The sequence below is a fragment of the Doryrhamphus excisus genome, linkage group LG1 (genome assembly GCF_037039965.1).
Source record: "Doryrhamphus excisus strain RoL-2023G ecotype Guam linkage group LG1, RoL_Dexc_Guam_v1.1, whole genome shotgun sequence".
In the NCBI taxonomy this organism is placed as follows: domain Eukaryota; kingdom Metazoa; phylum Chordata; class Actinopteri; order Syngnathiformes; family Syngnathidae; genus Doryrhamphus; species Doryrhamphus excisus.
The window spans coordinates 8,852,821-8,879,607 of NC_136357.1; the positions used below are offsets into that span (position 1 = coordinate 8,852,821).

The window sequence follows — 26,787 nt, forward strand, 5'->3', positions numbered from 1 at the left end:
CTCCATCCATGTCATTAATGTATGCGGCATTTGCTACTTCCACCCCCCCTCATATCTCCTCCAGGCCAGAGATGACATATTGAATGGATCCCACCCTGTTTCCTTTGATAAAGCCTGTGAGTTTGCGGGGATCCAGGCTCAGATCCAGTTCGGACCCCACGTGGAGCATAAACACAAGCCTGGATTTCTGGAGTAAGCACTTTTTAATCAAATGCATTAGCTCCAATGTTTAAAATCATACTGTACAGCATTTCTCCAGCTTTGCATGTAAATTCCTTAATTGAGAACAAGTGCCTTGACTCCATGGCATCTGCTGCTAGAACTTCTATATAAGCAGTATGGCAATAATGACCTGAAAACAGTAAACAGAAAAGTACAAACGTCTTTTTTTTCTTCTTTTCAGCCTAAAGGAGTTCCTGCCTAAAGAATATATAAAACAAAGAGGATCAGAGAAGAAAGTATTCCAAGTATGTACAACACATTGTATAACTGTTGCATGTAAAATTGCACCCATAACACAAATAAATGTGATCTTTGTTTTGATGTGAATTGATCACATTAAGAACATGTGAGTTATCATCTTGGCTGTGTGTGCAGGATCATAAAAACTGTGGAGAGATGACAGAGATAGAGGCCAAAGTGAAGTATGTGAAACTGGCCAGATCACTGCAGACGTATGGTGTGTCCTTCTTCCTGGTGAAGGTAAAACCCCAAATATGTTAATAATAATAATAATAATAATAATAATAATAATAATACCCAAATGTACTATATACAGTGCATTATTATTATGAAAAATATATAACTTATGTTGTGGAAGTGTAGCATGAGAATAGAATAACATCATGCCTTGGGTATCGTAAAAGCTTGATGCCCTTGGCCTGTATGAAGTTCAGCTGTATGCCACTGTTCTTAATGGACAATAAATGGAACATTTGGTCCCCGTGATTTGCCTTGCTTTGTACATACGTAGTGTATGCGCATCTAAATGTGGAAGCGCTCTTCTGTGTTCGATGAGGAAATGTAGTGATGGAGCATTCAAAACGCTGCTAAATAATTCAGACCGGCTGCACTGTGCTGTTGTTGCTAACGGAAGCGAAAGTACACACCTGGGTTTGTTGGGTTTTGGTGCGAGCTCAGAGTTTATTGTAACCTTCCTTTTCTCATCTGTCACTAATCACCGCAGGCTTTTGTTTGGCAAACGCTCTTGCTGTAAACATCACAATTAGGAAAATAGTGTTTTTGTGTGTGCGCGTGTGTCTGTGCCGGCACAAAATAAAATCCGCCTTTTATTACTTTCCTTCACATGCATGTTTGAACACCATGACCAAAGTTCACCTGTTTAAAATATCTTCCCATAGACAATAGACAATTGATGTTGACATCCATGTAAGACATGCAAAACAACCTGTGTTTGTCACATTCATGGACATTGAGTTCCTTGAGATCCGCACCTTTAGGCTCTTCAACTAAGTGCCCAATTTACTTTTCTCAGAATTGTCAGTTTGAGCTAAATAAAAATCAATATGAAGTTGATTTGAATTTCCTCTTCTACCCAGCCATCATAATCTTTATCGCAGTTCAATATTTTTCATCATATTACTTAATATAAGACATTTAGAACCAAGTGTAAAAATGCGCATTTATTCATTTACAACTTGCTCTAAGGCTTTAAACCTTGGTGGAGGTCTGCGCTCTGCAAAAGCTCTTGTGTTTCTTGTACCGTTTTTGAGCTGGGTGTAGTTCCACCCTGTGAAGTGAGCTATAATGGATTTCCAGTGCGCCAAAAGTGGTGCTTCTCAAGCAGAGAGCTGGTTGAAGCACAAGGCTGGTGCTCTGACAGTGACTAAAGCCTGTGGAGACCCTGCTCGATAAAGCAGCAGTTAAATAAAGCTGAAATCTGATGGGTCAGTTCACAGTTGCCCCTCTGCTTCGCCACAGGCACAGCATGTGAATCAACACAGCGTTTTGTGTCTCAGATGAATCATCATGTGTAGGTGTTTAGCACCGGTATGAATATTATCTGAATTATTTTTTTCCTATCTGGCAGGAAAAGATGAAAGGTAAGAATAAGTTGGTCCCACGCTTGCTGGGGATTACCAAAGAGTCGGTGATGCGAGTGGATGAGAAGACTAAAGATGTGGTGCAGGAGTGGCCCCTGACCACCGTCAAAAGATGGGCCGCCTCCCCCAAGAGCTTCACCCTGGTACTGTTTGACTCTTAGCATCACATCCTCATCCTGTGCATATAATCAGATATTCCAAGATCAAGAGTGATTGACAGGCGTCAAATACATCTTTCCTCTATTTTTTTAATCTTACAGCACAAACAGCATTCTTGAAATTGTTGGGACTTGGGAAATCTACTAGCTGCTTGTTTTATCTAACAGAACAATAGCTGTCTTAGGAGGATTGTACAGACTTTAGATGTATTATTTATCAAAGAAAAGCTGTTTTTATCAACCAAATAGCATGTTTTCTTTCCATATCAGGAAACAGCGTTGACAAATAATTGTAAATGATGACTCGAATCATTTTATGTTTTGCCAATGTGCTTTTCAATTAGAAATTTTGGAATCACTGCTTCCAATTTTTAATCAGCTCTTTGGAGATTTACTGTAGGTGCATCGTGATGACCTGCATGTTTTTCCTTTCTTTTTTGAAGTATCTCCACATAGGCAATAATAGACAAGCATGGTGTTATTATACACTATATGCAGTGTTTGGCAGAGATTTAAACACCATTTTACTGGCCTTGACATCCCTGCTTTGCCTTAAGGATTTTGGTGAGTACCAGGAGAGTTACTACTCTGTCCAGACTACAGAGGGAGAACAAATATCTCAACTCATTGCCGGATATATTGACATTATTCTGAAAAAGGTAAGTCCAAGATATGATCCCCAATAAATCACAAGCATCTATTTACTTTAAATTTGATCATTATTCTCTCTCTACACTTACAGAAGCAGAGTAAAGATCGCTTTGGCCTTGAGGGAGATGAAGAGTCCACGATGTTAGAGGAATCAGTTTCTCCAAAGAAGTAAGAAGCATTAATTTTTTTCGTCGCATTTTGCTGCCTATGTGTTGCTTTTGACCCCTTCTGATCTTTTTAACCTATGTGAAAATAACAAGTGGGAAGACTGTTTGCAGCTATAACACTTCTGGCTAATCCTGTATAATCATTCTACAAGATTTTGGATTCTTGTCCGTTCATCCAGTAAAGCATTTGGAAGGTCAGAGTTGGAAGGTCTGGCAAATGAGAGGGGCTGGCTCATAATCCCTCATTCTGGTTGATCCCATTCTCCTCCCTAGTCAAGTTCTTCCATATGAAACTTACTTTGTGTACTGGAGCAGAAAAGGGCCTTTACAAAACTATTCCGACATAGTTTGGTCCCAAATGTGAATTTGTATCAAACAATATTGATTTGCGATCGACGAAGAGTTGTGTCACAGTATTTTTGTTTGCATCATACTTATTTTTCACGAATGTAATACTGTATTTGTAGCTTACAGGGAAAGTGGACACACATTTTTTAGCGTGTATTTTTATTGTTATTTCTGTAAAACCGACTGTTGCCAACACACAACTATTGACGTCACGCTGGTCAGAGACCCATGGAAAAGAGAAAATATGACATTTACACTACATTTAATTTTAATATCATTCAATTGCTTAAGACCTGGCTAATTGTAATGACTAATGATTATCAGTCTAAATGGGCAAGAATCAAAAGGTTTATTATATTATTAAAGTCAATTTATCGCAGAGAGAACTGAAAACGGAGAGCCAGCAGATCAATTTTGACTCACGGACTCATAGGCTATTATTTGGTATAAACAACAAACAGCCAACACAATGACCATTATTCATTGTGTTAATTACATTTATGAGAAGTTATTAAAACATTGGCAGCAGTTCACTTCCCTACAAATCTGTTTTCTATGCCGCTTATCCTCACAAAGGTCGCAGAACGTTCAAATATTGCCATCCTCTAGCCATTAAACTGTTTTAATTATTCCCTTTAATACCTTATCATGTTATTTCACAGGGTAAACTGCACCATTTGGGGGTTAAGTTATCATGCAGTTGAATCCAATGTATCACGCAGATGTATGCAATCATTTTCCTTTCTCAGCTGGCGTCCTGTTTTCCCCAGTTTCCCCCATCTGCCTGAGTGACTGATGGAAGCTAATGCAATTCTTGTGTAGAGCTCGATCACACACACATTCACACACCCGGCTTGGAAATATGTATTCATTTGAAATCCACAGCATTCTCTGTTAGAAGTGGGCATCGTCCCCCTGCTGATTTGAGGGCAGTTGAATTGTTGAGGTTCTTGGTACTGAAAGAATTGCTTTGTCTTTTTTCTCAAACTAATTGATACAAGTGAATCATCGTTTATGTTGAAGAGAGAAACAGTTTTTCTCTTTCTGTATAATATTTGTCTGAATATGCTTGCTCACCATGGAAACGGTCATTAGCGTAAGGATTGTTTTAATTCGAGCTGAAGTGTTTACAAGAAACTCTTTGAGTCTTTCTCTTTCAGTTGTGTTTAACACCCATAAATTATCATGTTGTGACAACTTTGAACAATCTATACATTCTAAGTTTGACTAAACAGTCGTTAAAAACTGAGGAAAAAAATCAACATGGGTTGCACTGCACCAACTTTATTTACATTTACTATATACAATATAGTTGTGCTCAGGATTATTAGCAAGGGTAACTTATTGTGATGCCTTGACACTTATTCTCTCTTGTCATTCTGGGTGGGTTTATGATAGAATTACATTAAACACATGATAACACATGCTAACACAGGTTAATTGGTGACTCCAAATTGTCCATAGGTATGAATGTGAGTGTGAATGGTTGTTTGTCTATATGTGCCCTGTGATTGGCTGGCGACCAGTCCAGGGTGTACCCCGCCTCTCGCCCGAAGACAGCAGGGATAGGCTCCAGCACCCCCATAACCCTCGTGAGGATAAGCGGTAGAAAATGAATGCATGAATGAATATCCTGCTGTCTTGTCTCAGGTCCACCATTCTACAGCAGCAGTTTAACCGGGTGGGCCGGGTGGAGCATGGCTCAGTTGCTCTTCCCGGGATTATTCGCTCGGGGTCTGTTGGTGGCCCTGACAACTTCAATGTGGGCACAATGCCCTCTTCCCAGCAACAAATGACCACCGGACAGATGCACAGAGGACACATGCCGCCACTGGTCAGTACCAACATATGAATCTACCACTAATGTCATATACGTAATGCTTCTGGCAGATCCTCAGTTAAAAGTTAGAGATCCAGTTGGAAAAAAAAGAGAGATCCAGTTGAGGAAATTTCTGCAAACAATCTGAAGAGTTCCATGAAACACCACACCCATTAAGGGCTCATCTTTCTTATGTTTTATGTTTGACAGTGCTTATTGTACTTTTCTTCACAAAGCCTGTCTGTTGTTGTTGTCAGAGTCTTGCCCAGCAGGCCCTTATGGGGACAATCAACAGCAGCATGAAGGCAGTGCAGCAGGCCCAATCTGACCTGGGGCATGTCGATAATCTGCCTCCTCTTGGCCATGACCTGGTTTGTGCTCTCAGCACTTCACACACACATACACACACGTACACTCGCACACTTAAACACATCACATATTTTGGTAAAATAAAATATCTCTTACATTCGCAACATCTTTAGTGTCACTTTTCCACAACTAAGAATGTGTTCATTCTGATACAAATGTATTCTGCACAACTGCCTCAGTACCAATCCGGAATTAGTGTTGGATCAGGATGTCCCACTGTGTCTAAAACTCCCCTTTTTTTCTTCCACTGAAAGGCATCTAGGGTTTGGGTTCAGAACAAAGTCGATGAATCCAAACATGAAATCCACTCTCAGGTTGATGCCATCACTGCTGGAACAGCATCTGTGGTCAATCTTACTGCAGGTAAATGTTTAGAAGACTATAATTAAGGCAATAGAAATTAAATGATGAAGTCAACTGAAAAACAATTTAGACTATAACATGAACAGAAAACATACGCATTAAGGGATGCTTCAGTCTGCACATACACTTGTGTTTGCCCCCTTCCTGATTTCTGATTGTTTTGCATGTTTGTAAATAATAAATAAATGAAACTTTTTAAGGGGAAAAAACAATGAAACCTAAATGACTCTGAAAAAGTGATTACCATTATCCATAAAGGGCGAAAGCGTGGAAACAGTGGTGAAATTTCCCAGAAGGAGCTAGCCAACCAAAATTACCCCAAGAGTGCAGCGATGACATCCAAAAGTCACAAAAGACCCCACAACAACATCCAAAGAACTGCAGGCCGCAGTTTAAGTCTGTTTTTTTTAATGATCTGAAACATGTAAGTGTGACAAACATGGAAAATACATACAAATACAACTCAGGGAGGGTGATTGACACCCCTGTATTATTCCTCTGCACTGTGGAATGTGTTTATCTCCACCTTCCTGTATGATCTAATTTTGTTTTTATCATTTGAGCTTTTTTTTGCACTGTTCAGCCACAGGTTCCCATTATGATAACAGCCCCACAGATAATTTTTTTATATTGCTCAATTTGTGTGCATGTTAAAGAGGTAGTTATTATTGCTAGTTAAAATGTTTATTAGATTTTGGTGGGAAATACAGCTCTACCAGTGTGTTTTCCCTCATGTCTGTCTCAAATGGAGCACAGCAGTAGAAATCTGATTCATATTTGTGTTACTTATATATATTTAGGGTCAAGTGTTCAAAACAAATTTGATCACTGGGTCAAATAATGTAATAAAAGTGATGGAATTGAGAAAATTTCCCACGTTAAACGCTCACTGATCATGGGCCTGAATTTTTCTCTAACAAGAGAGCATTTCTAATTTCTCTTGGTAGATAAATCCTGTTGCTCTGAAGCTCAATTAACTGACACTGCATCTCTTTGCTCCTCATGTTGCTTGGCACCATTTCCAGTCAAGTTCCTGCCAGCTTTTTTGTGATGTTTTAATCTTACCTCACCATCTGTTTGGTTACACTTGCTCCACCATTCAGCAAGGACTTCTCCTTCGCAGACACTCCATCAATGTACTTACCTCAATTTGGAAACATCAAAGTGTTTCATTTGTACAGCATATGACTCTGCACCGTGTATCACTGTGACATTGAAGCACAGAGGAGATGCACTTTCCTCCACAGGTGAGCCCACAGAGACTGACTACACAGCGGTTGGTTGCGCCATCACCACTATCTCCTCCAACCTGACGGAAATGTCCAAGGGTGTCAAGCTACTTGCAGCATTAATGGACGATGAGGTCGGCAGTGGACACAAGCTCATGGGTGCTGCCAGGATGCTTACAGGAGCTGTGTCAGATCTACTCAGATCTGTTGAGCCTGCAGCTGCTGAGGTTAGATCCCTACTCATTTCCATAATGACCTCAATGTTATGTAATCCAAACACAAAGAACATTTAACTTGATTTTCTTGCTGTCACAATCCCAGTAAAATATTTCGGTGGGTGATTTTGAACCTTGAAATCTGCTTGATTTCTACTGGGAGCATTAGCGAGAGTCAGCCAAGCAGCATAATGAATGTGGTGATGTCATCTCCATACAGTCCAGGCAGACTGTGCTGACTGCAGCAGGAAGTATCGGACAAGCCAGCGGGGACCTGCTCCGACACATGGGGGAGGGTGAGACTGATGAGAAATTCCAGGTTGGACCCCACCCACTCCTTGTTCCTATGGCAATGCTGGCCAAAATGTAATGTGGTTATGTAATTATCCCACACTCTTTTAGTAGGCTAATACTTGATGTAGTTTTGGATCATAGAGAGCTTTGCGCTATAACCCAGAAAGAATAGATCCTCCAAAATATTCTGTAACGTTGTTTGATTTTCAAGTTGTTGAAACTATTATAATATCCTTATTTCACTATAGGTGATGGTGATGGTAACTGTCAAACAACTGTCAAACACCTGACACTTGCCACGGACACGTATAGCGGCTTTTTTTTTTAATTGCTGCAATTAAAAAGTCTTTTTTTGTATATTCACATCGGAAATCACTAGCTACACTACAAATCACTACAAACTGAACTTCAGTTTGTACGACTTTTTGGATGTTCGACTTTGCAGGTTTTACTGTGTTTAAATACATTGCATTGGCATTTATCAGTATTCTACATTTAATACAATAAATCAGAATGAGAATCAGGTTTATTGCCAAGTATAGCTCCCGCAAAAAAAAAATCACGCAAAAAAATCAGTGACAGTGACAGTAACAGAATTAAATAGAACCATAGAATTACAACATTATTTCCCATTTCCAATTATACATATTCAGAGCAGAGTGCAATTTAACTGTACCAGTGATGATGTGCATTAAGGAACATGTTGATGTAACACATATAGTTAGTGATTAGAAATATAACTAAATTATGGGTTTTAGCATCCTAGAAGTCATTCTCCCCACCACCCTCTTACCTAAAGGACACTGGTTCATGTGTTGCAGGACACCCTGATGAACCTGGCCAAAGCAGTGGCCAATGCAGCTGCTATGTTGGTTCTGAAGGCCAAGAATGTGGCCCAGGTGGCCGAGGACACCATATTGCAGAACCGTGTGATAGCGGCTGCCACTCAGTGTGCCCTGTCCACCTCACAGCTGGTAGCCTGCACCAAGGTAATGATTTGAAACTGGCTCAAATACACAGCCAAATTAGGTAGAGGACACTCTTGGTAAATGTCACTGCCTGTGATTTATCACTGATAAATTATGCAAAATGGGCTTTTTGAAATTAAAAGCCACATCAGTGGCAGAACATGTAAACTAACTATCCCAGATCAGTTGAGTTCTGCACCACCATTTAATGGGTTATTCCAAGTACGTGCACCATAAATGTGTTAAAAAACTCATGTTGGCATTATTCTGAAAAGAAAATAATCTCCTTGGTGAAAGTAATAGTCATGCTAATCATGAATAATATTAACATTAATATACTGAGGTGACTATTCAGTTTCTGACTGTGTTGTAGGTGGTGAGTCCGACCATCAGCTCCCCGGTGTGCCAGGAGCAGCTTGTAGAGGCTGGAAAGTTAGTGGACCGCTCTGTGGAGACCTGTGTCAAAGCTTGCCGCTCATCCAGCGATAATGGCGAGCTGCTGAAGCAGGTTGGAGCGGCGGCCGGTGTGGTGAGCCAGGCCCTCGGCGACCTTCTGCAGCACGTTCGCCATTACGCCAGCTGCGGCGAGCCCATCGGACGCTACGACCAGGCTACAGACACCATCATGAATGTCACAGAGAATATTTTCACATCCATGGGTGATGCTGGTAGGTACTCAAAATTGAGGGGTTAATCAGTCAAACAATTGACAAGGTTTTATACCCAACATCTCAACATCTCATTCCAAATTGAACTAATTATGCAGACTTTTTTTCAACCTTCAGAAGACAGTTTTTCCATCAACAAACCCCCAGTGATTTATACCCACAAAGCAATCTATATTCCTGATTCATTCCCAAGGCCATATATGTAGGCCATAAAGAAGCTAGATGTCTAGAGTCTCTAAGGAGTGGGTGAGTGATTTCCACCTGCAGGTGGGTGTTTGGCTAAAACAGCTTTTTATAGCACATGGGTGGGGAGATGTTACATACACACAAACAAATGTACTAACTAAATGTTTCATGATGTTTAAAAATTAAACAAAAAACTGCAATCTGCTGGCAGATAATTTATTTGACATATATCTGAAATAAAAATATAGATAAGGAATAATAAAATAATAGAAGAGGAAGAACAGTAGGTGTGCAGGTTTGACAAATTTGTACTTTTATGTGTGCAGCCCTTCAGGAGTAGAATATTCGCAAAGGTGTCCTAATTTTTCCACTAGTCTTTATACTCTCCAGTTCATGCACTCAAATGCATTTTTATTCTTAATTGTGTGAATAGGTGAGATGGTGCGTCAGGCCCGGGTTCTAGCACAAGCCACTTCTGACTTGGTCAATGCCATGAGATCTGATGCGGAGGCTGAAGTGGATGTTGACAACTCTAAGAAGCTATTAGCTGCAGCAAAACTCCTGGCTGATGCCACAGCTCGGATGGTGGAAGCCGCTAAGGTACAAGTGATTGTTTTACACCAATATAATTTGCATAAATGTGAGTCAAGTAAATGCTTTGATTCAAATGATAGATAATGATTATCCAAATGTATCTGAGTCACACTTTTATTGCTTAATTTAGAAATTGCTATCTAATTAATACAGAGCTCCCACTATCATCATCATCTACTGAGAAGCAGAAAATATGACGCATTTACTTCTCCTTTGTCACTGTAATGATATTCTGGTGTGTAATGCCATATTGAATGCAGTGTTGAATGAGCACAACCAAGTTGCTGTATTGCCTTCATTAATTTACAGCATATTTTTGGCATATCTGCACACACTCTGCCTACCAGCATCTTTTCACATCCCATATAAAAGGGTGCAGCATCAGTGGCTCTTAATAAGTTCTCGGCCCTGGTGAGCCGGATATTATCAGAGTGAGATACCCAGGCAAGTGAAACACTGCTTATGGGTCATTTTTAATCAGCTCATTAATCGCTGCCGTTATCAAACAGGAAAAGGAAATCTTGCACTGGCTGTTTTCAAAAACAGATTGTGTGCCACTATGATTACTATGTTTACCTTGATTCTTGTTGTAGCATATTGAGCAAATACTTAAGATGTATCTTATGTGTTTATGCACCCTAAGGGGGCAGCTGCTTACCCGGACAATGAAGACCAGCAGCAGAGGCTCAGAGAGGCAGCTGAGGGTTTGCGTGTCGCCACTAATGCTGCTGCTCAAAATGCAATAAAGAAAAAGCTGGTCAGCAGGCTGGAGGTGAGTCAAAAGTTGTCAGCATGTTTGCATCCTTGTATTGTGTGTCCTCCTTACATATAAACATTATATAAACATTAGAAAATGGAGTGAACACATGCATGAAGTAAACAAATGGTACTGGTTTTATTTCATTTGAACATGCATCAGATTACAATTGAGTGCATCACATAATCAGTTCACAGTTCCACATGTCCAAAAGGAGTAGGAAGAAGCAAAGCTTATTAAATCCTACACCTCCATCTGGTACTTTTACAATCAGTAACTGTTACATTTGTTCACTCTGCTTTCCTAATATAATTTAATTTTTTTTTAAATTAACTTTATTTTATAAAATTTTATTTTTATTATAATTATTAATTTTAGTTTTATTTTTTGTCACGTACCGAAGTACGAGGACCATGCAATGACAATGGGTACCATAGTAACTATCAACATAGTGATATATAGCACATCATGACTGGTTCAAGACTCTTCATCCTTGTATTTAGCAAACATCAACTGCTTGTATTGTTCTTGAATTGGCTCATTGTTGTGCATTGTTTAAGGGTCTTACTCAATCCATTCCACAGTTTGATTCCAAATACTGAAATGCTATGGCTTTTTAGCGTAGTCCTAGCATATAAGTGTTTCAAATGTAGTTCTTCACTGAGATCATATTTCTCCTCTCTTGTAGAGTATTGGATGACATTTGGATGAACAAATACAATCAAATATGAACAAATACAATCAAATATGTATATTTATTTGTACTATTCATGTTTTCTCCCGATAACATAAAGAAGTGCTGTAAGTAATAGATATTTAAAGACCTGTATTTAGCCTGTGGTATCAGTTTACCACTAATGAGTACAGCCACTCCAGTCTAGCTATCAGACATACTACATCACAGTAATAGTGGTAATGGTCACCTCCGTTATCACAAGGAAGATGCATGAGGAACACACTGTGGATACATTGAGCCAGCTCGCCTCTTCATCACCTCAGGAGTGTCATTGTCCTGTCATCACTTCAAAGCTGGTGTCAATTAATGTGAAATAAGCAGCATTTTTTTAAATCCTTTATGTTGGGGAACTTTGAAATGGAATAAAAAGGAGCGCTTTGTTGCCTATTTCAGTTGTTTGGTGACCTTAATTCAGAATGCTCTCAAGGGAATTTAGTAGGATTTAGGAAGAAAAGTAATGTCCCATAAGTTTCTGAAAAGGGGCATATTTGGTATATAATTTTGGTTATGATTTTCATAAAATTATTGATGGATTACAAGTCATTTATTAACCAACAACACTGACGCAACATTAAACATTCTAAATATCTACAGTATATTTATATTTATACCTCTATTTGCAATGTGATATTTTCCATACTTTTTTTAACCATAAAAAAATGTTTTGATGTCTAAATAAAGCTCTTTCAGTAAAGCATTCATGGTTGTGAGCTTCAGTAGGATATACTGTAATGTAAATAAGTAAGAATATGTTGATTATTTTGCTGACATGACATCACAGAGCACTTTTTAGAGTGTGTCATTCTCTATTACCATTCATTCTCAGTTGGCCCAAATCTTTGCGTCCCTTGTGCAGGTAGCTGCTAAGCAGGCGGCGGCTGCTGCTACTCAAACAATTGCAGCGGCACAGAATGCTGCGGCTTCCAACAAAAATACAATGTCACACCAACAACTTGTACACAGCTGCAAGGTATGATCATGCACGCTTTTTTCTGCTTATTTAACAACACTGTCAGAAGCGGAACGCCAAAACACAAGGCACTGTGTTTTCTTTGCTGTTGAATTTGCAATGCATTCATGCTATGGTAGCTTAGCTTTTTCAGTCCTGATACAGTAGATAACAAAGCATGTGTCATGGTTGCATATGCAGGCAGTAGCAGATAGCATTCCTCAGTTGGTGCAAGGCATGAGGAGCAGCCAAGCCCAGCCTGAAGAACTTGGTGCCCAACTTGCCCTCATCATGGCCAGCCAGAATTTCTTACAGGTCAGAACTTGGCATAGAAACACTAATGAAAAACCACTCTTTAAATGCTTATGTTTCTGATGTCTGATGTTTTTCTATTGCTATCCTTTAGCCTGGTAGTAAAATGGTGGTGTCTGTAAAGTCAGCAGTTCCAACAGTGGCTGACCAGGCTGCTGCGATGCAACTGGGCCAGTGTGCCAAGAACCTAGCGACCTGCTTGGCAGAACTCAGAATGGCCGCCCAGAAGGTATCTATCCATCCCCGACTGTGTATAAAAAGTAATCTAATTAACACATGAATTGTGTTGCCACATAGTTGTTAGGAAGTACGGTCTCCTGACCTCATCCAGAGCTAAGGCTCTGAATTTCACTGAATGATGGCACCCTGTTTGCTCCACATAATGGCCGTGCTGCATACAAGTAACAGCTGCATCTATGCATCGTTTAAAGGCCCATGAAGCTTGTGGTCCTCTGGAGATTGACTCAGCCCTCAAAACGGTTCAGACCTTAAAATGTGAGCTTCAGGATGCCAAGATGTCTGTTATTGACAGCCAACTCAAACCTCTCCCCGGGGAAACGGTCAGGCCCATCATCTGTCCAATCTTATTGCACTGATAACTGTTCAAACCGCACAATCAGGGAATTGCAGCTTTAATTGTGATGTACTTTTTGTGCCCCCTGCTATTCACACAGTTGGAGAAGTGTGCTCAGGATTTGGGAAGCACATCTAAGGCTGTGGGTTCCTCCATGGCTCAACTACTGACATGTGCTGCTCAAGGCAATGAACATTATACAGGTAGGAGAGACTTTGTCAAGTACAAGTACCTTAATTCTCCCTAAATTACCAGGTTAAGTTAGGTATAATTAGTATGCAATTACTTAAAGTGTGACAAGTAGAGGAAAAAATGATGACTCACTTCTCTATGGTATGCTTTCGGTCTCAAAGAGAATTATTTGAATCCAGTTTTGCTTTCAATTCAGGCCATTTGGGGACTTAGAGAATGTCTTTTGTAACGATGAATGCTCACAGGCAGCTCATCACACTGTTGCCCAAGGTACTTCTGGATACTCATTAATCTTATTTTGACTACATTTAACATTCCATCAGCAAATGGCTTCTCTTGGCTGGTTAAGGCAATTTGGTGCAATTTGCTGCTATTCTTTTTCTATGTTTAATAAATTACTTGGAGCTCCCATGTGAGGCTGTGTTGACAATATTGCCTGATTTATTCGGACATGGAGGGTATTTTGGGTTATTATTTTGTGTGGCGTTGCAAAACCCTGACATGCACAATGCCACAATTATGGGAATGAAAGATAAACCTCATACCTGCGCGTGTTCTGCCTAAACACTGTTGTTAAATAGAAATTACATAATCACTTTAGTCAAATGTTTGCTGCATAAAGAGATAATTACCAACACCAGAATTATGCAGTAAAGCCTTTGGTTTCGTTCAAGGTGGTGCCGCCAGAGAAACAGCCCAGGCTTTAAGGACATTGGCACAAGCAGCCAGAGGTGTAGCGGCCAGCACGAAGGAGCCTCAAGCTGCAGCTGCAATGCTGGACTCAGCCATGTGTGTCATGGAAGGCTCATCCATGCTCATTCATGAAGCCCATCAGGCATTGGTTCATCCAGGGGATGCAGAAAGTCAGCAGAGACTTGCCCAGGTAGATAACCTTTAGGAATAAGAGTGTGCACCCTGTGTAATAAGACTGTAGCCCTGTGGAGATTATATTCTTTTTTCTCAAGTCCAACAATTTATGTGAATGAGCATGGAGCCACAAATCAAAACAGAGGTAATCATGGTGTGCTTTACATACTAATCAGCTCTCTGAACATACACCATAAATATTTATGATTGTAACATACATTACATCTCATGCATTAATGGAAATTCAGAGATATGAAGAAGAGGAGAAAGGGAACTAAGTGCCCTTGGAGTCTGGACATACCAAAGATAATAATACCTGAACCAAGTCAAATGTAAAATATGTTGTGCAAATTATTTTGTTTATTTTAAGAAGCATATCTCAGATTTTTTAAATATTCCGCAAGATAAACAAATTGTCTAACAAGGAAAATGCTTGTAAAATGTCTAGTCTTCTCTTTGTTGTTGTTTTTTAGCAAATTGTTTTTAGCAGCTGATATTTAATTATAATATGTGACCATTCATTTAATGATGAAAAAATATGTAATATTTGAAAGTAGATTTGAAAGATAATCATCCACAGTAATCCACAGAGGTTGAATCCGCTTACTGTTTGTTGAAGACAATTCACCAGACTTATTCCATTCAGAACTTTTAGATGTGGAGTTTTTCCTGTTTGTGTCCATTGTGGGCATGTCCCATAGGGTTGTTGTATTTGTTGCCCGACGTGATTGGTGGACGACGGTCCTGCCTAACAATTGCTCATTTGCCTGCCTGGTGGCAAAACAAGTCATTAATGGCCACTGTTTTTGTTGAATGAGGCAATCTTTAATGGAGTGATGCCAGGATATTGACAGGTGCTGGCTTAAACCTCCTCCTATGTTTAGTCACTTACTGTCTGCTAGTTTACTCTTGCAGTGGTCACAATAGGGCTGTGGCTGTACGCCTGCCTGGTTGCAAAAAAAAAGTTTAGACACCCGCTTATTGTTTAATTTTGATGTGTATGTAAATGTAAATACTGTCACCCATATAAGTCTTTGTGTTCCTTTGAAAAATGTCATTCCAGCTGCTCCGAATTTCGAGCATTTCTCCCTCCCACAACAATTATGCTGCCCAAGTGTTACTATTTTCATTCTGTCTCTGCTTCTTAGTATTTCTCTCTCAGGAGAATAAAACATTCCCCTGCAGCCATATTGGGGATAAACATATTTTTGGCATATACTGTATCATAAATTATTGGCAGCACTGATTAATGTGCACTGTGCGCTCAATTTGCATTTGCGATGCTTTCTTGACACACAACACTGCTGCGGGATTTTGTATTATGTGGCATATTGTTACAATGACTGATGGTACCCCAGTAAGGGCAGACAATCATGTCTTTCAGGTGGCCAAAGCTGTGTCACACTCCCTGAATAATTGCGTGAACTGCCTGCCAGGCCAGAAAGATGTTGACATGGCTCTCAGGAGCATTGGAGAAGCCAGCAAAAAGCTGTTGGTGGATATTGTGAGTTCTCAAATGCACAAACATATTGATTTAAGGGTTCATTTAACTATTACCTAATGATTAAACATTTTATTTGCAAATGGCTTACTTTATCACATAATAGCATCTTCAGCGTGGTGTGTTTGGCATGTTTTTGAAGCTTCCTCCCTGCAGTAAGACGTTCCAGGAAGCCCAGACTGATCTGAACCATACAGCAGCTGAGCTCAACCACTCCGCAGGCGAGGTCGTTCACTCCTCACGTGGAACGAGCAGCCAGCTGGCCGCCGCCTCCGGGAAGTTCAGCCAAGACTTTGATGAGTTCCTGGATGCTGGTATTGAGATGGCAGGACACACCCAAGTAGGTTTCATCCTCATCATACAATGCCACTAAACATTCCAGTACTGATTCTGCTGCCACTGCATATAACACACACAGAAGGGGGCAGTATCCCAAATGTCCATAAAGGTGGTTGTGTTTTTGTCACTTTATTACCTATTACTCCATTCATTTTATAATTTGATATGTCAAATTCACTTAACCTCACTGCTTTGCTCAAGGGCCACATATAATGAGATCTTGTGATGTTTGTGTTCTGGTTATTTTGTTCATTAGTGTGGGAATATCTTCAGGGATCTGAGCTAATACAGCATGATACTTGAACTGTATTAAGCCTCACTCAGGAATCAGGTGGTGGGAACACGAAATATATCATCTTGCATCACCTTTCACTGAAGAGTAGATACTGTGTATCTTTTGATAATAATTTCTACAGTTAATTCCAATTTTTTGTCGTTTTCCTTCTGCAGAGCAGGGACGATCAGATTCAAGTCATTGGTAATTTGAAGAACATCTCCATGGCATCCAGTAAACTGCTACTGGCTGCCAAATCTCTGTCAGTGGATCCAGGTGCAGCCAATGCTAAGAATCTTCTTGCAGTAGCAGCAAGGTGCAGTATAGCTTCAAGAAATGTACTGTATTTGCAATGAAAATGTTAAACTACAATTTGACATATTGTTGAATTAATACCACTCTAAAATTAGCATTACCATCCCTGTAAACATAAATCTTGTTTTGTATCTTATTGTACAAGTGTATCCTCCATCCTATGATTCCCAAACCCAATTTACACTTGTAGCAGTTTGTAAAAATATATAGCCTTGTCCATTCAATTTTGCTTCAGGGAGTAGTCCTCCTCCTCACAGAGAGAAGCCAGTCAGCTAGTCCCAGAGGGCTTTGGGCCTGACTGACTTCTCCCTGTCTAATTAGGAAGATGGAAGCTTTGGCTCGAAGCTGTCTGTGCTCAGGAAGGCTGAACCTCAAATTGAAGACAATTCTGACACCCCTGCAACATGTCTGTGTGTTATTGTCCAGTGTGTTAGCCTATCGCAGTGGTTGGGCCAGCAGTGTTTGCTTGCTTGAATAGGCATGTGTGAATGAGTGAAGCCAGGCAGTATGAAGTGAAAAGGTTGCCTTGTGTGTTCCAGGGCAGTAACAGAGAGTATCAACCAGCTGATCACGCTCTGTACACAGCAGGCTGCAGGACAAAGGGAGTGTGACAACGCCTTGAGGGAGTTGGAGGTAACCTTGCTTGCACACACTGTGACTGACCTCTTTGTCGTTAATCTCATATTATTTTTTTAGACCAAATACTGACACTGATGTACATTAAATTCTGAATTAAGCTATATTCAATTACAGAAATAATAATAAAGCTTTGACTACCAAGATCCATTATAGCAGTAGGCTCATTCTACAGTGCTGATACAGAGTCTGATAAAAGTGTCCATGGTGTCAGTTTCATTTCTAACCATCTGTGTGTGTACAGGCTGTCAGAGGGCTTCTGGATAATCCCAGTGAGCCCATCAACGAACTGTCCTACTTTGACTGCATTGAGAGCGTCATGGAAAATTCAAAGGTACATATTTATACCTTAGAATAACTGTGCTGTACTATATGTCGTTTGTCTGATTCATGGAGCAAGACAGTGAGGTAATGTTGTCTTTGTTTTGACGTGTCAAAGGTCCTTGGGGAGTCAATGGCAGGTATCTCTCAGCATTGTAAGACATGTGACGTGGTGGCTTTTGGGGAGTGTGTAGGTGTGGCGTCCAAGGCACTTTGTGGTCTGACGGAGGCTGCAGGACAGGTGAGATCACCGGATGGTAATACTGTACTTCACAATATCTCTGGTACCTTTTATTTTACATCACATACTTGCTTTGAACAGCTTGCAAGGAATGCAAAAACATTTTTAAAAATCTTTACATGGTGGAAACCATTCATAAATGGCAAAATCTTCTGCAGTTCGCCAAGTTCAGTTATGTATAAACTTTGATGGTAATGATAGCTGGGTCGACTACATTAACACAACATACACAATGCAGTTTGGATGTTGATCAATCTAATGAGGTCTATATTTTTGTGTTCTGTAGGCCTCTTACCTTGTAGGTGTGTCGGATCCTAATAGTCAGTCGGGCCATGAGGGACTGGTGGACCCCATCCAGTTTGCAAGGGCCCATCAAGCAATACAGATGGCTTGTCAGAGTTTAGTGGACCCAACTAGTAGTCCTTCGCAGGTAAAAAAAAAAAAAAAAACTCAATCACAAGTCGATGTTCAATTTTTGGGGATTTTGAGTTTTGCCATAGAAAACAATGGGAAATCAAATTCTGTTCCAATGTCAAACTGTTGCTGGTGTAACCTTAACAGTTCTCTGGTAACATTTCAAAATAACCATCTTAATCACAAATGTTGATGGCAAGTTTTATTTTGTCAAATTCAAAATTTTACCGTATGGCCTCGAACACACACCACAGAATGCCTAATGGTATGCAACTCTCCTTGGTTGTCCTTTGCTTTGTCAGGTCTTGTCTGCAGCCACGATTGTAGCCAAGCACACCTCAGCTTTGTGCAACGCCTGTCGCCTTGCCTCCTCAAAGACCTCCAACCCTGTGGCTCGTAGACAATTTGTCCAATCGGCCAAAGAGGTGGCCAACACCACCGCCAACTTGGTCAAGACCATTAAGGTCAACTCCCCAACTGATCAAAACGTTGAGTGTGAATTTGTTACAGTATCTATTTCGTCACGTGAGGAGCTCTGTGTGTAAAAACCCAATCCATCCATACAGCAGTCCCCTGTGAAAGATGGTCCAACGTTCATGTTGTCTGTCTTTAGGCTCTAGATGGGGATTTTTCAGAAGAGAACAGGAACAGGTGTCGTGTTGCTACCACCCCCCTCCTAGAGGCTGTAGAAAACCTGTCAACCTTTGCTAACAACCCAGATTTTGCAAGCATCCCAGCTCAGATCAGCAACGAGGTAACCATTCATTCAAATATCTGCTTAGAATGCAAAATGCAGTTCTTTTTTTCCCCACTGCACGCATGTAATTGACCTAAAATGGATCTCAGTGTTTGATGAGTGCTTCTATTTCCAGAAACATTCTATTACTAAATGTCATCCTACCTATCAAGAATGTCAGAGCTGTTTCCTTAAAACAAAACCTCCAAAACAATAGGGAAAGGTTTGTGAGATAAATGTGTTGGGAATTGGAGTTCATTCCCCCCCCAGTGTAATGTCCAGAAACGAATCACAAAGATACAATTTCATGTTTTCAATCTTGAGCATGAAAGTCCTCACAGAGTCCTTTAAAAGCTTTATGGCTGTAATCTGTTGGAGGGCAGTGTTTAACTGCACTCGTGCCCTCACTGCTGCTCTAATCTTCATCTTGTTAATCTAATTGTCGAGGGAGGCTTTGGCTCAGATCATAAAGACTGAAGGTGTTTCTTCCTGTGTCTCTGTAAAGCTGTCTTTCTAATCCCATCCCTCAGTTCGATTACTCGTTTGATCTCTCCGCCGTAGTATAAGTAATATTAACAACTCTGTCATACCAATGTAGCTATCTCCTCACTGTTGAAATGTTCTTTTACCTGCTGTTTCACCAGGGTTCGGTCGCCCAGGAGCCAATTGTCCGTTCGGCTCGCTCCATGCTTGATAGCTCCACTTACCTCTTAGAAACAGCCCGATCTCTTGTCCTCAACCCCAAAGATCCGCCCACTTGGTCTATACTAGCCGGTCACTCGAGAACAGTATCTGACTCCATCAAGAGCCTCATCACTTCTATCAGGTTGGTTTTAACCACATCTTGCAAATTTTGTTAGTTCTGAGGTTCGAAGTAAATACAAAATGGCAACAACAACATCACTGTGGGGAGTTTGAATGTTCTCCTTGTGCATCTGTGGGTGGATTTTCTCCAGGTAAATCCTGGGTTAGGTTAATTTGCGACTCCAAATTGTCCATAGGTATGAATGTGAGTGTGAATGGTTGTTTGTTTATATGTGCCCTGTGATTGGCTGGCAGCCAGTCCAGGGTGTACCCCACCTCTCACCCGAAGACAGCTGAGATAGGCTCCAACATACCCCCGCGACCCTAATGAGGATAAGCGGCATAGAAAATGAATGGGTGTATGGAAGCCAGTAACCATTTAGCTTAATTTAGCAGAAGACTGGTCTCCACTGTTGCTTGGCAACCTTAGAGATGACAGAACTTCAAAAAGATGATATGTAGCTCTCATCACTTTGTGGTATTCTAAATGAACTGGTTTGTGTTGTGTTTGATTTTTTTTATGAGTCTAATTCGCATTTGACTATTCATGGCTAGATATTACATTGAGCCATAACTGAACCCTGAGTTTTTTTGTAAACTGAACTAATTTTGACTTTTCCTATTCAGCAGGTTTCATTTCTAGCATTAGTTTGGATAAAGCAGAGATACGCCCACTTGTTTTGTTGGTAGTAGAAAGGAGAAGAATGGAAATAGTGTCCTTGGAGTATTGTGTAACTGTAGATATCTAAACATATGAGAAACGGGAACATCATAATTTTTTTCCATATATTTAACACAACAATAGGAGAAGTGTGTATGCAATTTTCAAACTTTCTCACCCCCAGGGACAAGGCACCAGGACAGAAGGAGTGTGATTACTCAATAGATAGCATCAATAAGTGTATCCGGGACATTGAGCAAGCTTCCCTGGCTGCAGTTGGACAGACGCTGCCCTGCAGAGATGATATCTCCATGGAAGTAAGCATCCAAGCAGCTCTGGCTTGTCTTGAGAGAAAGAGCTTAATGTGACCTGTAGTCTTTTTGTTGTGATTTATATCCTAATTTTCTGCCTTTGTAACTCAACCAGGCACTGCAGGAACAGCTGACTTCATCCGTGCAGGAGATTGGCCACCTGATTGATCCCGTCTCTACGGCTGCCCGAGGTGAAGCTGCCCAGCTGGGACACAAGGTGAAGCCCTGATAATATATCCCTTTATCCCTTATGGATTTAGATAAATATCATTCTGCCTGTGTTCCATCTTGGGCAACAATCCTTCATCGGATGACTCTTCTAACCTTATTTCCCCTAGGTGACTCAGCTGGCCAGCTACTTTGATCCACTTATTGTAGCATCAGTAGGGCTGGCCTCCAAACTGCAGGACCACCAACAGCAGATGACCATTCTGGACCAAACAAAGACCCTGTCAGAGTCGGCCTTGCAGATGCTTTACGCTGCCAAGGAAGGTGGCGGCAACCCAAAGGTAATAACCAACTGGTATTGATTGAATAAATTTGTTTGGTGTGCTAGTTGTGTAAATCAAATACTTATGAGGGGGCTGCCATGACAATGATGAGCAGGATCCTCCAAAGCCATAAGCGTCCTGTCGGTCTAACGTTCAGCATTTTTCAGCTATATGTCAGTTATTTGCTAAGTTTGATTGCTGCTTGTCAAGGCGAAGCAGTGCTTTCTCCCTGCCCTAATGAAGCAGACAGTATGCACTTACAGTAATTGGTCCAGTCTACTTTCAGCAGGACAGAGACAGTTTATACAGGATAAAAAACCAAAAGGGGTAGATGCTAGTATGTCATTGTTACCATTAGTTTGTCTCACCATTGGAGAAACTGAGAATATCGCTATCGTTATTCAGCCAAATTGTCTCAAAGAGTATTCTATCTCAATAAGTGCCATAATAACGTTTGCTTTTTATCATCCCCAGGCATCCCACACCCATGACGCTATTTCCGAAGCCGCGCAGCTGATGAAGGAGGCAGTGGACGACATCATGGTTACTTTAAATGAGGCGGCCAGTGAGGGGGGCATGGTTGGGGGCATGGTGGAGTCCATCGCTGAAGCCATGGGCAGGGTGAGAAGTAGAAAATGCTTATTGCGTCCCTCATTTGTCCAAGTGCTTTCACCACGGGTGTGCCCTTGTCCGTGACTCTCATTAGTCTAGCGGATTACACATTTAAAGTCCTCAGGCAAAGGCTGATAGTAGCTGTCGCTCTCTCCTACTGCGGGACATGTCGCTGGATTGACTTTAAGGTTAATAATTGATAATGCACACACTCACCAGACACTTCATTAGCTTTACTTGTACAATTTAATGAGCTTCAAAAGAAGATGTCTGTTTTAATTGACTGTGCTGTAGACATGTTCATTTAACAATATTTATGTAGTATTGTGGTTGTAGTTTGCAGTGTGTAAAATGATTGTGCATCATAATGAACATCAAAGACCTCTTTCTGATGTTGTTACCTTATTTAGCCGCATTAGAGGTGCAAAACATTCCTCAGTATGATGCAATGCAGAATAATTAACATTGTTAAGGAGTATCCCGTGAGTCCTTGATTCTAACAGTATTGGTTGGAAGGGTTGGAACAGTTGGCTTTGACCTCTGTGCGTACACCCTTCCCCCACCCCAATCAGCTTCCGAAATGAGTTAATTTGAGACTCTAAATTGAATCAGTCAGTGAGAATCTGCATCAGGATGATTATGTGCCCTTTGATTTCCTGCCAACCAGTTGGGTAGGATAGGCTCCAGCTTCTACACATCGTGCATCGTTCCTGTTGTTAGAAAAAATTCTCAAAATTCATGCACTGAAAATAGTGATGTTGGTTTTCACAGCTGGATGAAGGAGCACCTCCTGAACCTGAAGGCTCCTTTGTGGACTACCAGACCACGATGGTGAAGTTCTCCAAGGCCATCGCCATTGTGGCACAGGAGATGGTGACTACTTTCCATTTTCCAACCATAATTAATTAGACTTGATAAATGTTCATTACCTGAAAAGTCACCCTACCTCTCGTTCTGGGTAGATGACCAAGTCGGTGACTTGCCCAGACGAGCTTGGCAGCCTTGCCTCCCAAGTGACAGTGGACTATGGCCAGCTAGCACACCAGGGACGTCTCGCTGCAGCCACTGCAGAGCCTGAAGAGGTGAGAGTGTGGAAAACTTTTGATACAGTTTGCCCCTGTGCAGCTTTACACTCTTGGACATGTTCACTCTTGTGTTCATTAAAGCTAATGTTTGCTACGCTGTGATACGGCATTTCATCTTTGCGATCAAAGTAAAAGGTACCTCTACCACATCTAACACTCCCAGCACTCACATAGTCCTTTATCAAAGTTTTTTTTTCTGTTGTTTGTGTCAGTGTGTGGAAACATCACACTAATAAGCTCACAGCTCTTATCAGTAACTTGTACATAACAGCCTGCTGCAAACCCAGCTGGTTACCATAGCGACACATTGCCTCGACGAGTCTAAAAGCCTATAGTGATGCTTAAAACGGCTCACCCACCCACCCATGTGTCTCAGTCTGGAAATGAAATGGTATTGCCAGCTTTGTTTTCTCTAAAGAGTGCATTTGTCATTTGTCATCCACCTGCTGGATAAAAGGGATTGAAGTTCAGCAGACGATTGTTGACAGAAGAGTGAAATCAGATGGATGAAGTCTAAATCAGGTTCTGCTCGTGCTTTTAGGTTGCTTTGCTGATCAAAACACGTGTACAAGAGCTGGGACATGGCTCTATCTACCTGGTCCAGAAAGCAGGAGCCCTGCAGCTCAGCCCCACGGACAGCTTCTCCAAAAGGGAGCTCATTGAATGCGCTCGTGCAGTCACAGAGAAGGTACCGACTGTCGATGTGCTGCAATTTACAACTACAATGACAAACATGTTGTTAAAAGAAACTGAGACACTATTAGGGATAGACTCCAGCATACCCGTGACTAGTGAGGATAAGCAGTATAGAAATGGATGGATGGGCATGCTGGAGCTTATCCCAGCTGACTTCGGGCGAGAGACACGTACACCCTGGACTGGTTGCCAGCCAATCACAGGGCACATATAGACAAACAACCATTCACACTCACATTCACATTCACATTCACATTCATACCATTCATGCAATTTGGACTTTCATCACAGCGGTAATACAAGTCATGAAACTAAAGCTATTCTGCATCGCTGCACATTTAATAGTAATTCTAATTTGTCCCTGCTGTGACCCTGGCAGACAGCAAGGCATGCTAGTCACACGTTAGTAATTCACTTCCTTTCAAACACTGATTTAATTCAGAGCTCATATCCAACTTGATTAATTTGAGGTTTTCTCGCTCTCTGATATGAAACTCAAGGGTTCCTCTCAGGGCTATCCATTTGTTTATGAGGTATGTGCTTGGCAGAGCTGCATTATTTGTGGAGTCGGCCTCATCAACATCTTTTGGTTGTGCCGGGCTCTTACTTTAATGCGTGTTTAACCTTGTGCTCATGTCTTACTGTCAGCTTCTGCCATCTATTCAGCTCATTTAGATCATTGAATCTAAGGTTCCACCAAAAAACAATTTAGTGCTTTTAGATCACATATTTTGTGCAATGCAAATGTAATACGTTGCAGATATTTTTCCAATATTCCAATCACAGGGCACATATAGACAAACAACCATTCACACTCAACATTCATACCTATGGACAATTTGGAGTCGCCAATTAACCTAGCATCGTATCGTTTAACAAGATAATACAACATTGTAACTATATTTATAGGTCAGAAAAGTGGAAAAAGCATAATAGGTCCCGTTTAAGGTTACATAATTCATTATTATTTAGTTGTCTACTTTGTTGCATCACAACATCACAGATAAACTGATGGATAGACTGATTTATAAACTATACAGAGTGCCTTTGAATTAGTCTCTGATGCTGTACTTAATAAAGTGCCCAATTATTGTCTTTCAATGATGCAATGCTCCCATTTTGCAGGTGTCCTTGGTCCTCTCGGCGCTGCAGGCTGGTAATAAAGGCACCCAGGCCTGTATTACAGCAGCCAGCGCCGTATCTGGCATTATCGCTGACCTGGACACAACCATCATGTTCGCCTCAGCGGGTACACTGAACCCTGAGAATGAGGAGTCCTTTGCTGACCATAGGTGCTTGTCACTGTGACCTTACCACATATTAGTCATGCAAACAAGGGAATGTTATCTTTCATTTGGGGCAGCACAGTGCTGCCTCACTGAATTAATTTGGGTTGTAAGACTGTGGCAATGTTCCTTCCAGGGAGAACATTTTGAAGACAGCCAAGGCACTGGTGGAGGACACCAAGCTGTTGGTTGCTGGGGCTGCATCCACCCAGGAGAAGCTGGCCCAAGCTGCCCAGTCCTCAGCTAAGACCATCACCCAGCTCACAGAGGTGGTCAAACTGGGAGCGACGAGCATGGGTTCTGAAGACCCTGAAACACAGGTGATCTAAGCATGCACAGTACTTACATCATTTTGTAGCATCTCTCAAAAGTACAGATTGTACAGCTTGTATAGAAGTAGAGATTTACTATCCATTGAAAATGACTCAATACAGCCAATATTGTTTAAAGAGCTGGCGTGTCTCCACACTTGAATCCAATTGAGCACCTGCAGGGCGTTCTCAATAAGAAGGAAGGTGGAGGAGTGCAAGGCATTGAACGTTCACCTGCTCCACCAGAGATGTCACCATGGGGACTGTAGTAGAGATGCTCCAATCAGGATTTTATGCTGCCGATTCAAATACTGACCATCCATCAGTGACATTTCAATGAATTTTATTAATTATGATGACTGCTATTGGTTAGGGGTGTCATATAAGGGGGGAAAGTCAAGACAATTCCTGACTGCCTGGGGTCCCAAAAAGTGGGTAATTTCTAATAAAACGTATAATTAAATTCATGCCCTTGAGTGGATAAGCGGTAGAGGGGCTGCATGGTGCCAAGTGGTTAGCGCGCAGGCCACACAGAAAATGAATTAATTAATGAAATTCATTAAAACACATTTTTTTTCATGGGGCCCAAAACTTTTGTGATCAGCGTTGAAAGGCATTTGTCAGCAGCATATGGAGATCACATGCTTTTTCATGGAAATCAGCTGATCCATCAGCGCATCCGTAGTATATACAATTATACAATGATGTAGCGTTATGATGTCATTCTATTGTTGAACCAATTTTCATATTACAGATTTAATTTGAGGAGCATTGTTTGTTCTTTTGTATGACTGCCAGAAGGGCCAGGCTGAGCTGAACACAGCAGCAAGGCAATCGGCAAAACAAAACAACAAAACAAATGATTTGAGCATGGCAATCGAAAACTTTTTGCAACAAAACTGGTTATAAGAAACAAATACACTTTGTGAGAGAGAGATACGAGAAACAAGTGGGGAACAGGGAAGAGTCTGCCAAGAGTGCAAATGGGACTATGACATCTGGCTTTATCCCTCCTGCTCAGTATGTTATGACTAGATGGGAGTGATAAATGCTGCACAAGGAAATCCTCTCTGCAGGCTCATCCTGATGAAACTACTTGCACCGTTGTGTTTTATCGATCCCTGCTTGATTTCTTTAGGTGGTTCTGATAAACGCTGTGCGTGATGTGGCCAAGGCTCTGGCTGAACTCATCAGTGCCACCAAGTGTGCGGCTGGCAAGCCTGCTGACGACCCTTCCATGTATCAGCTGAAAGGCGCAGCCAAGGTAAAAACTG

The 26,787-nt window shown here is 41.1% G+C and overlaps 1 protein-coding gene across 3 annotated transcripts in view; it reads left to right on the forward strand.

Moving 5' to 3' along the window:
• The window catches only part of tln2b (talin 2b), a 78,350-nt gene that overhangs the window by 39,897 nt on the left and 11,666 nt on the right, over positions 1-26,787 (forward strand). For 2 of the 3 annotated variants that reach the window (XM_078789490.1, XM_078789494.1), the window contains exons 7-47: positions 65-192; positions 404-467; positions 598-702; positions 2,051-2,206; positions 2,779-2,880; positions 2,964-3,040; positions 5,038-5,221; positions 5,464-5,577; positions 5,830-5,938; positions 7,186-7,394; positions 7,603-7,701; positions 8,498-8,665; positions 9,018-9,312; positions 9,932-10,098; positions 10,736-10,864; positions 12,442-12,555; positions 12,736-12,849; positions 12,941-13,075; positions 13,278-13,406; positions 13,521-13,623; positions 14,287-14,495; positions 15,864-15,983; positions 16,123-16,320; positions 16,770-16,909; positions 17,448-17,541; positions 17,789-17,878; positions 17,984-18,106; positions 18,393-18,536; positions 18,823-19,008; positions 19,134-19,274; positions 19,901-20,082; positions 20,906-21,038; positions 21,148-21,249; positions 21,371-21,541; positions 21,998-22,144; positions 22,907-23,008; positions 23,098-23,217; positions 23,762-23,908; positions 25,042-25,208; positions 25,339-25,522; positions 26,652-26,777. In XM_078789490.1, coding sequence (XP_078645616.1) covers positions 65-192; positions 404-467; positions 598-702; positions 2,051-2,206; positions 2,779-2,880; positions 2,964-3,040; positions 5,038-5,221; positions 5,464-5,577; positions 5,830-5,938; positions 7,186-7,394; positions 7,603-7,701; positions 8,498-8,665; positions 9,018-9,312; positions 9,932-10,098; positions 10,736-10,864; positions 12,442-12,555; positions 12,736-12,849; positions 12,941-13,075; positions 13,278-13,406; positions 13,521-13,623; positions 14,287-14,495; positions 15,864-15,983; positions 16,123-16,320; positions 16,770-16,909; positions 17,448-17,541; positions 17,789-17,878; positions 17,984-18,106; positions 18,393-18,536; positions 18,823-19,008; positions 19,134-19,274; positions 19,901-20,082; positions 20,906-21,038; positions 21,148-21,249; positions 21,371-21,541; positions 21,998-22,144; positions 22,907-23,008; positions 23,098-23,217; positions 23,762-23,908; positions 25,042-25,208; positions 25,339-25,522; positions 26,652-26,777 — 5,727 coding nt within the window. The remainder of the gene's footprint in view (positions 1-64; positions 193-403; positions 468-597; positions 703-2,050; positions 2,207-2,778; positions 2,881-2,963; positions 3,041-5,037; positions 5,222-5,463; positions 5,578-5,829; positions 5,939-7,185; positions 7,395-7,602; positions 7,702-8,497; positions 8,666-9,017; positions 9,313-9,931; positions 10,099-10,735; positions 10,865-12,441; positions 12,556-12,735; positions 12,850-12,940; positions 13,076-13,277; positions 13,407-13,520; positions 13,624-14,286; positions 14,496-15,863; positions 15,984-16,122; positions 16,321-16,769; positions 16,910-17,447; positions 17,542-17,788; positions 17,879-17,983; positions 18,107-18,392; positions 18,537-18,822; positions 19,009-19,133; positions 19,275-19,900; positions 20,083-20,905; positions 21,039-21,147; positions 21,250-21,370; positions 21,542-21,997; positions 22,145-22,906; positions 23,009-23,097; positions 23,218-23,761; positions 23,909-25,041; positions 25,209-25,338; positions 25,523-26,651; positions 26,778-26,787) is intronic. The other variant, XM_078789496.1, reaches the window with a different exon arrangement.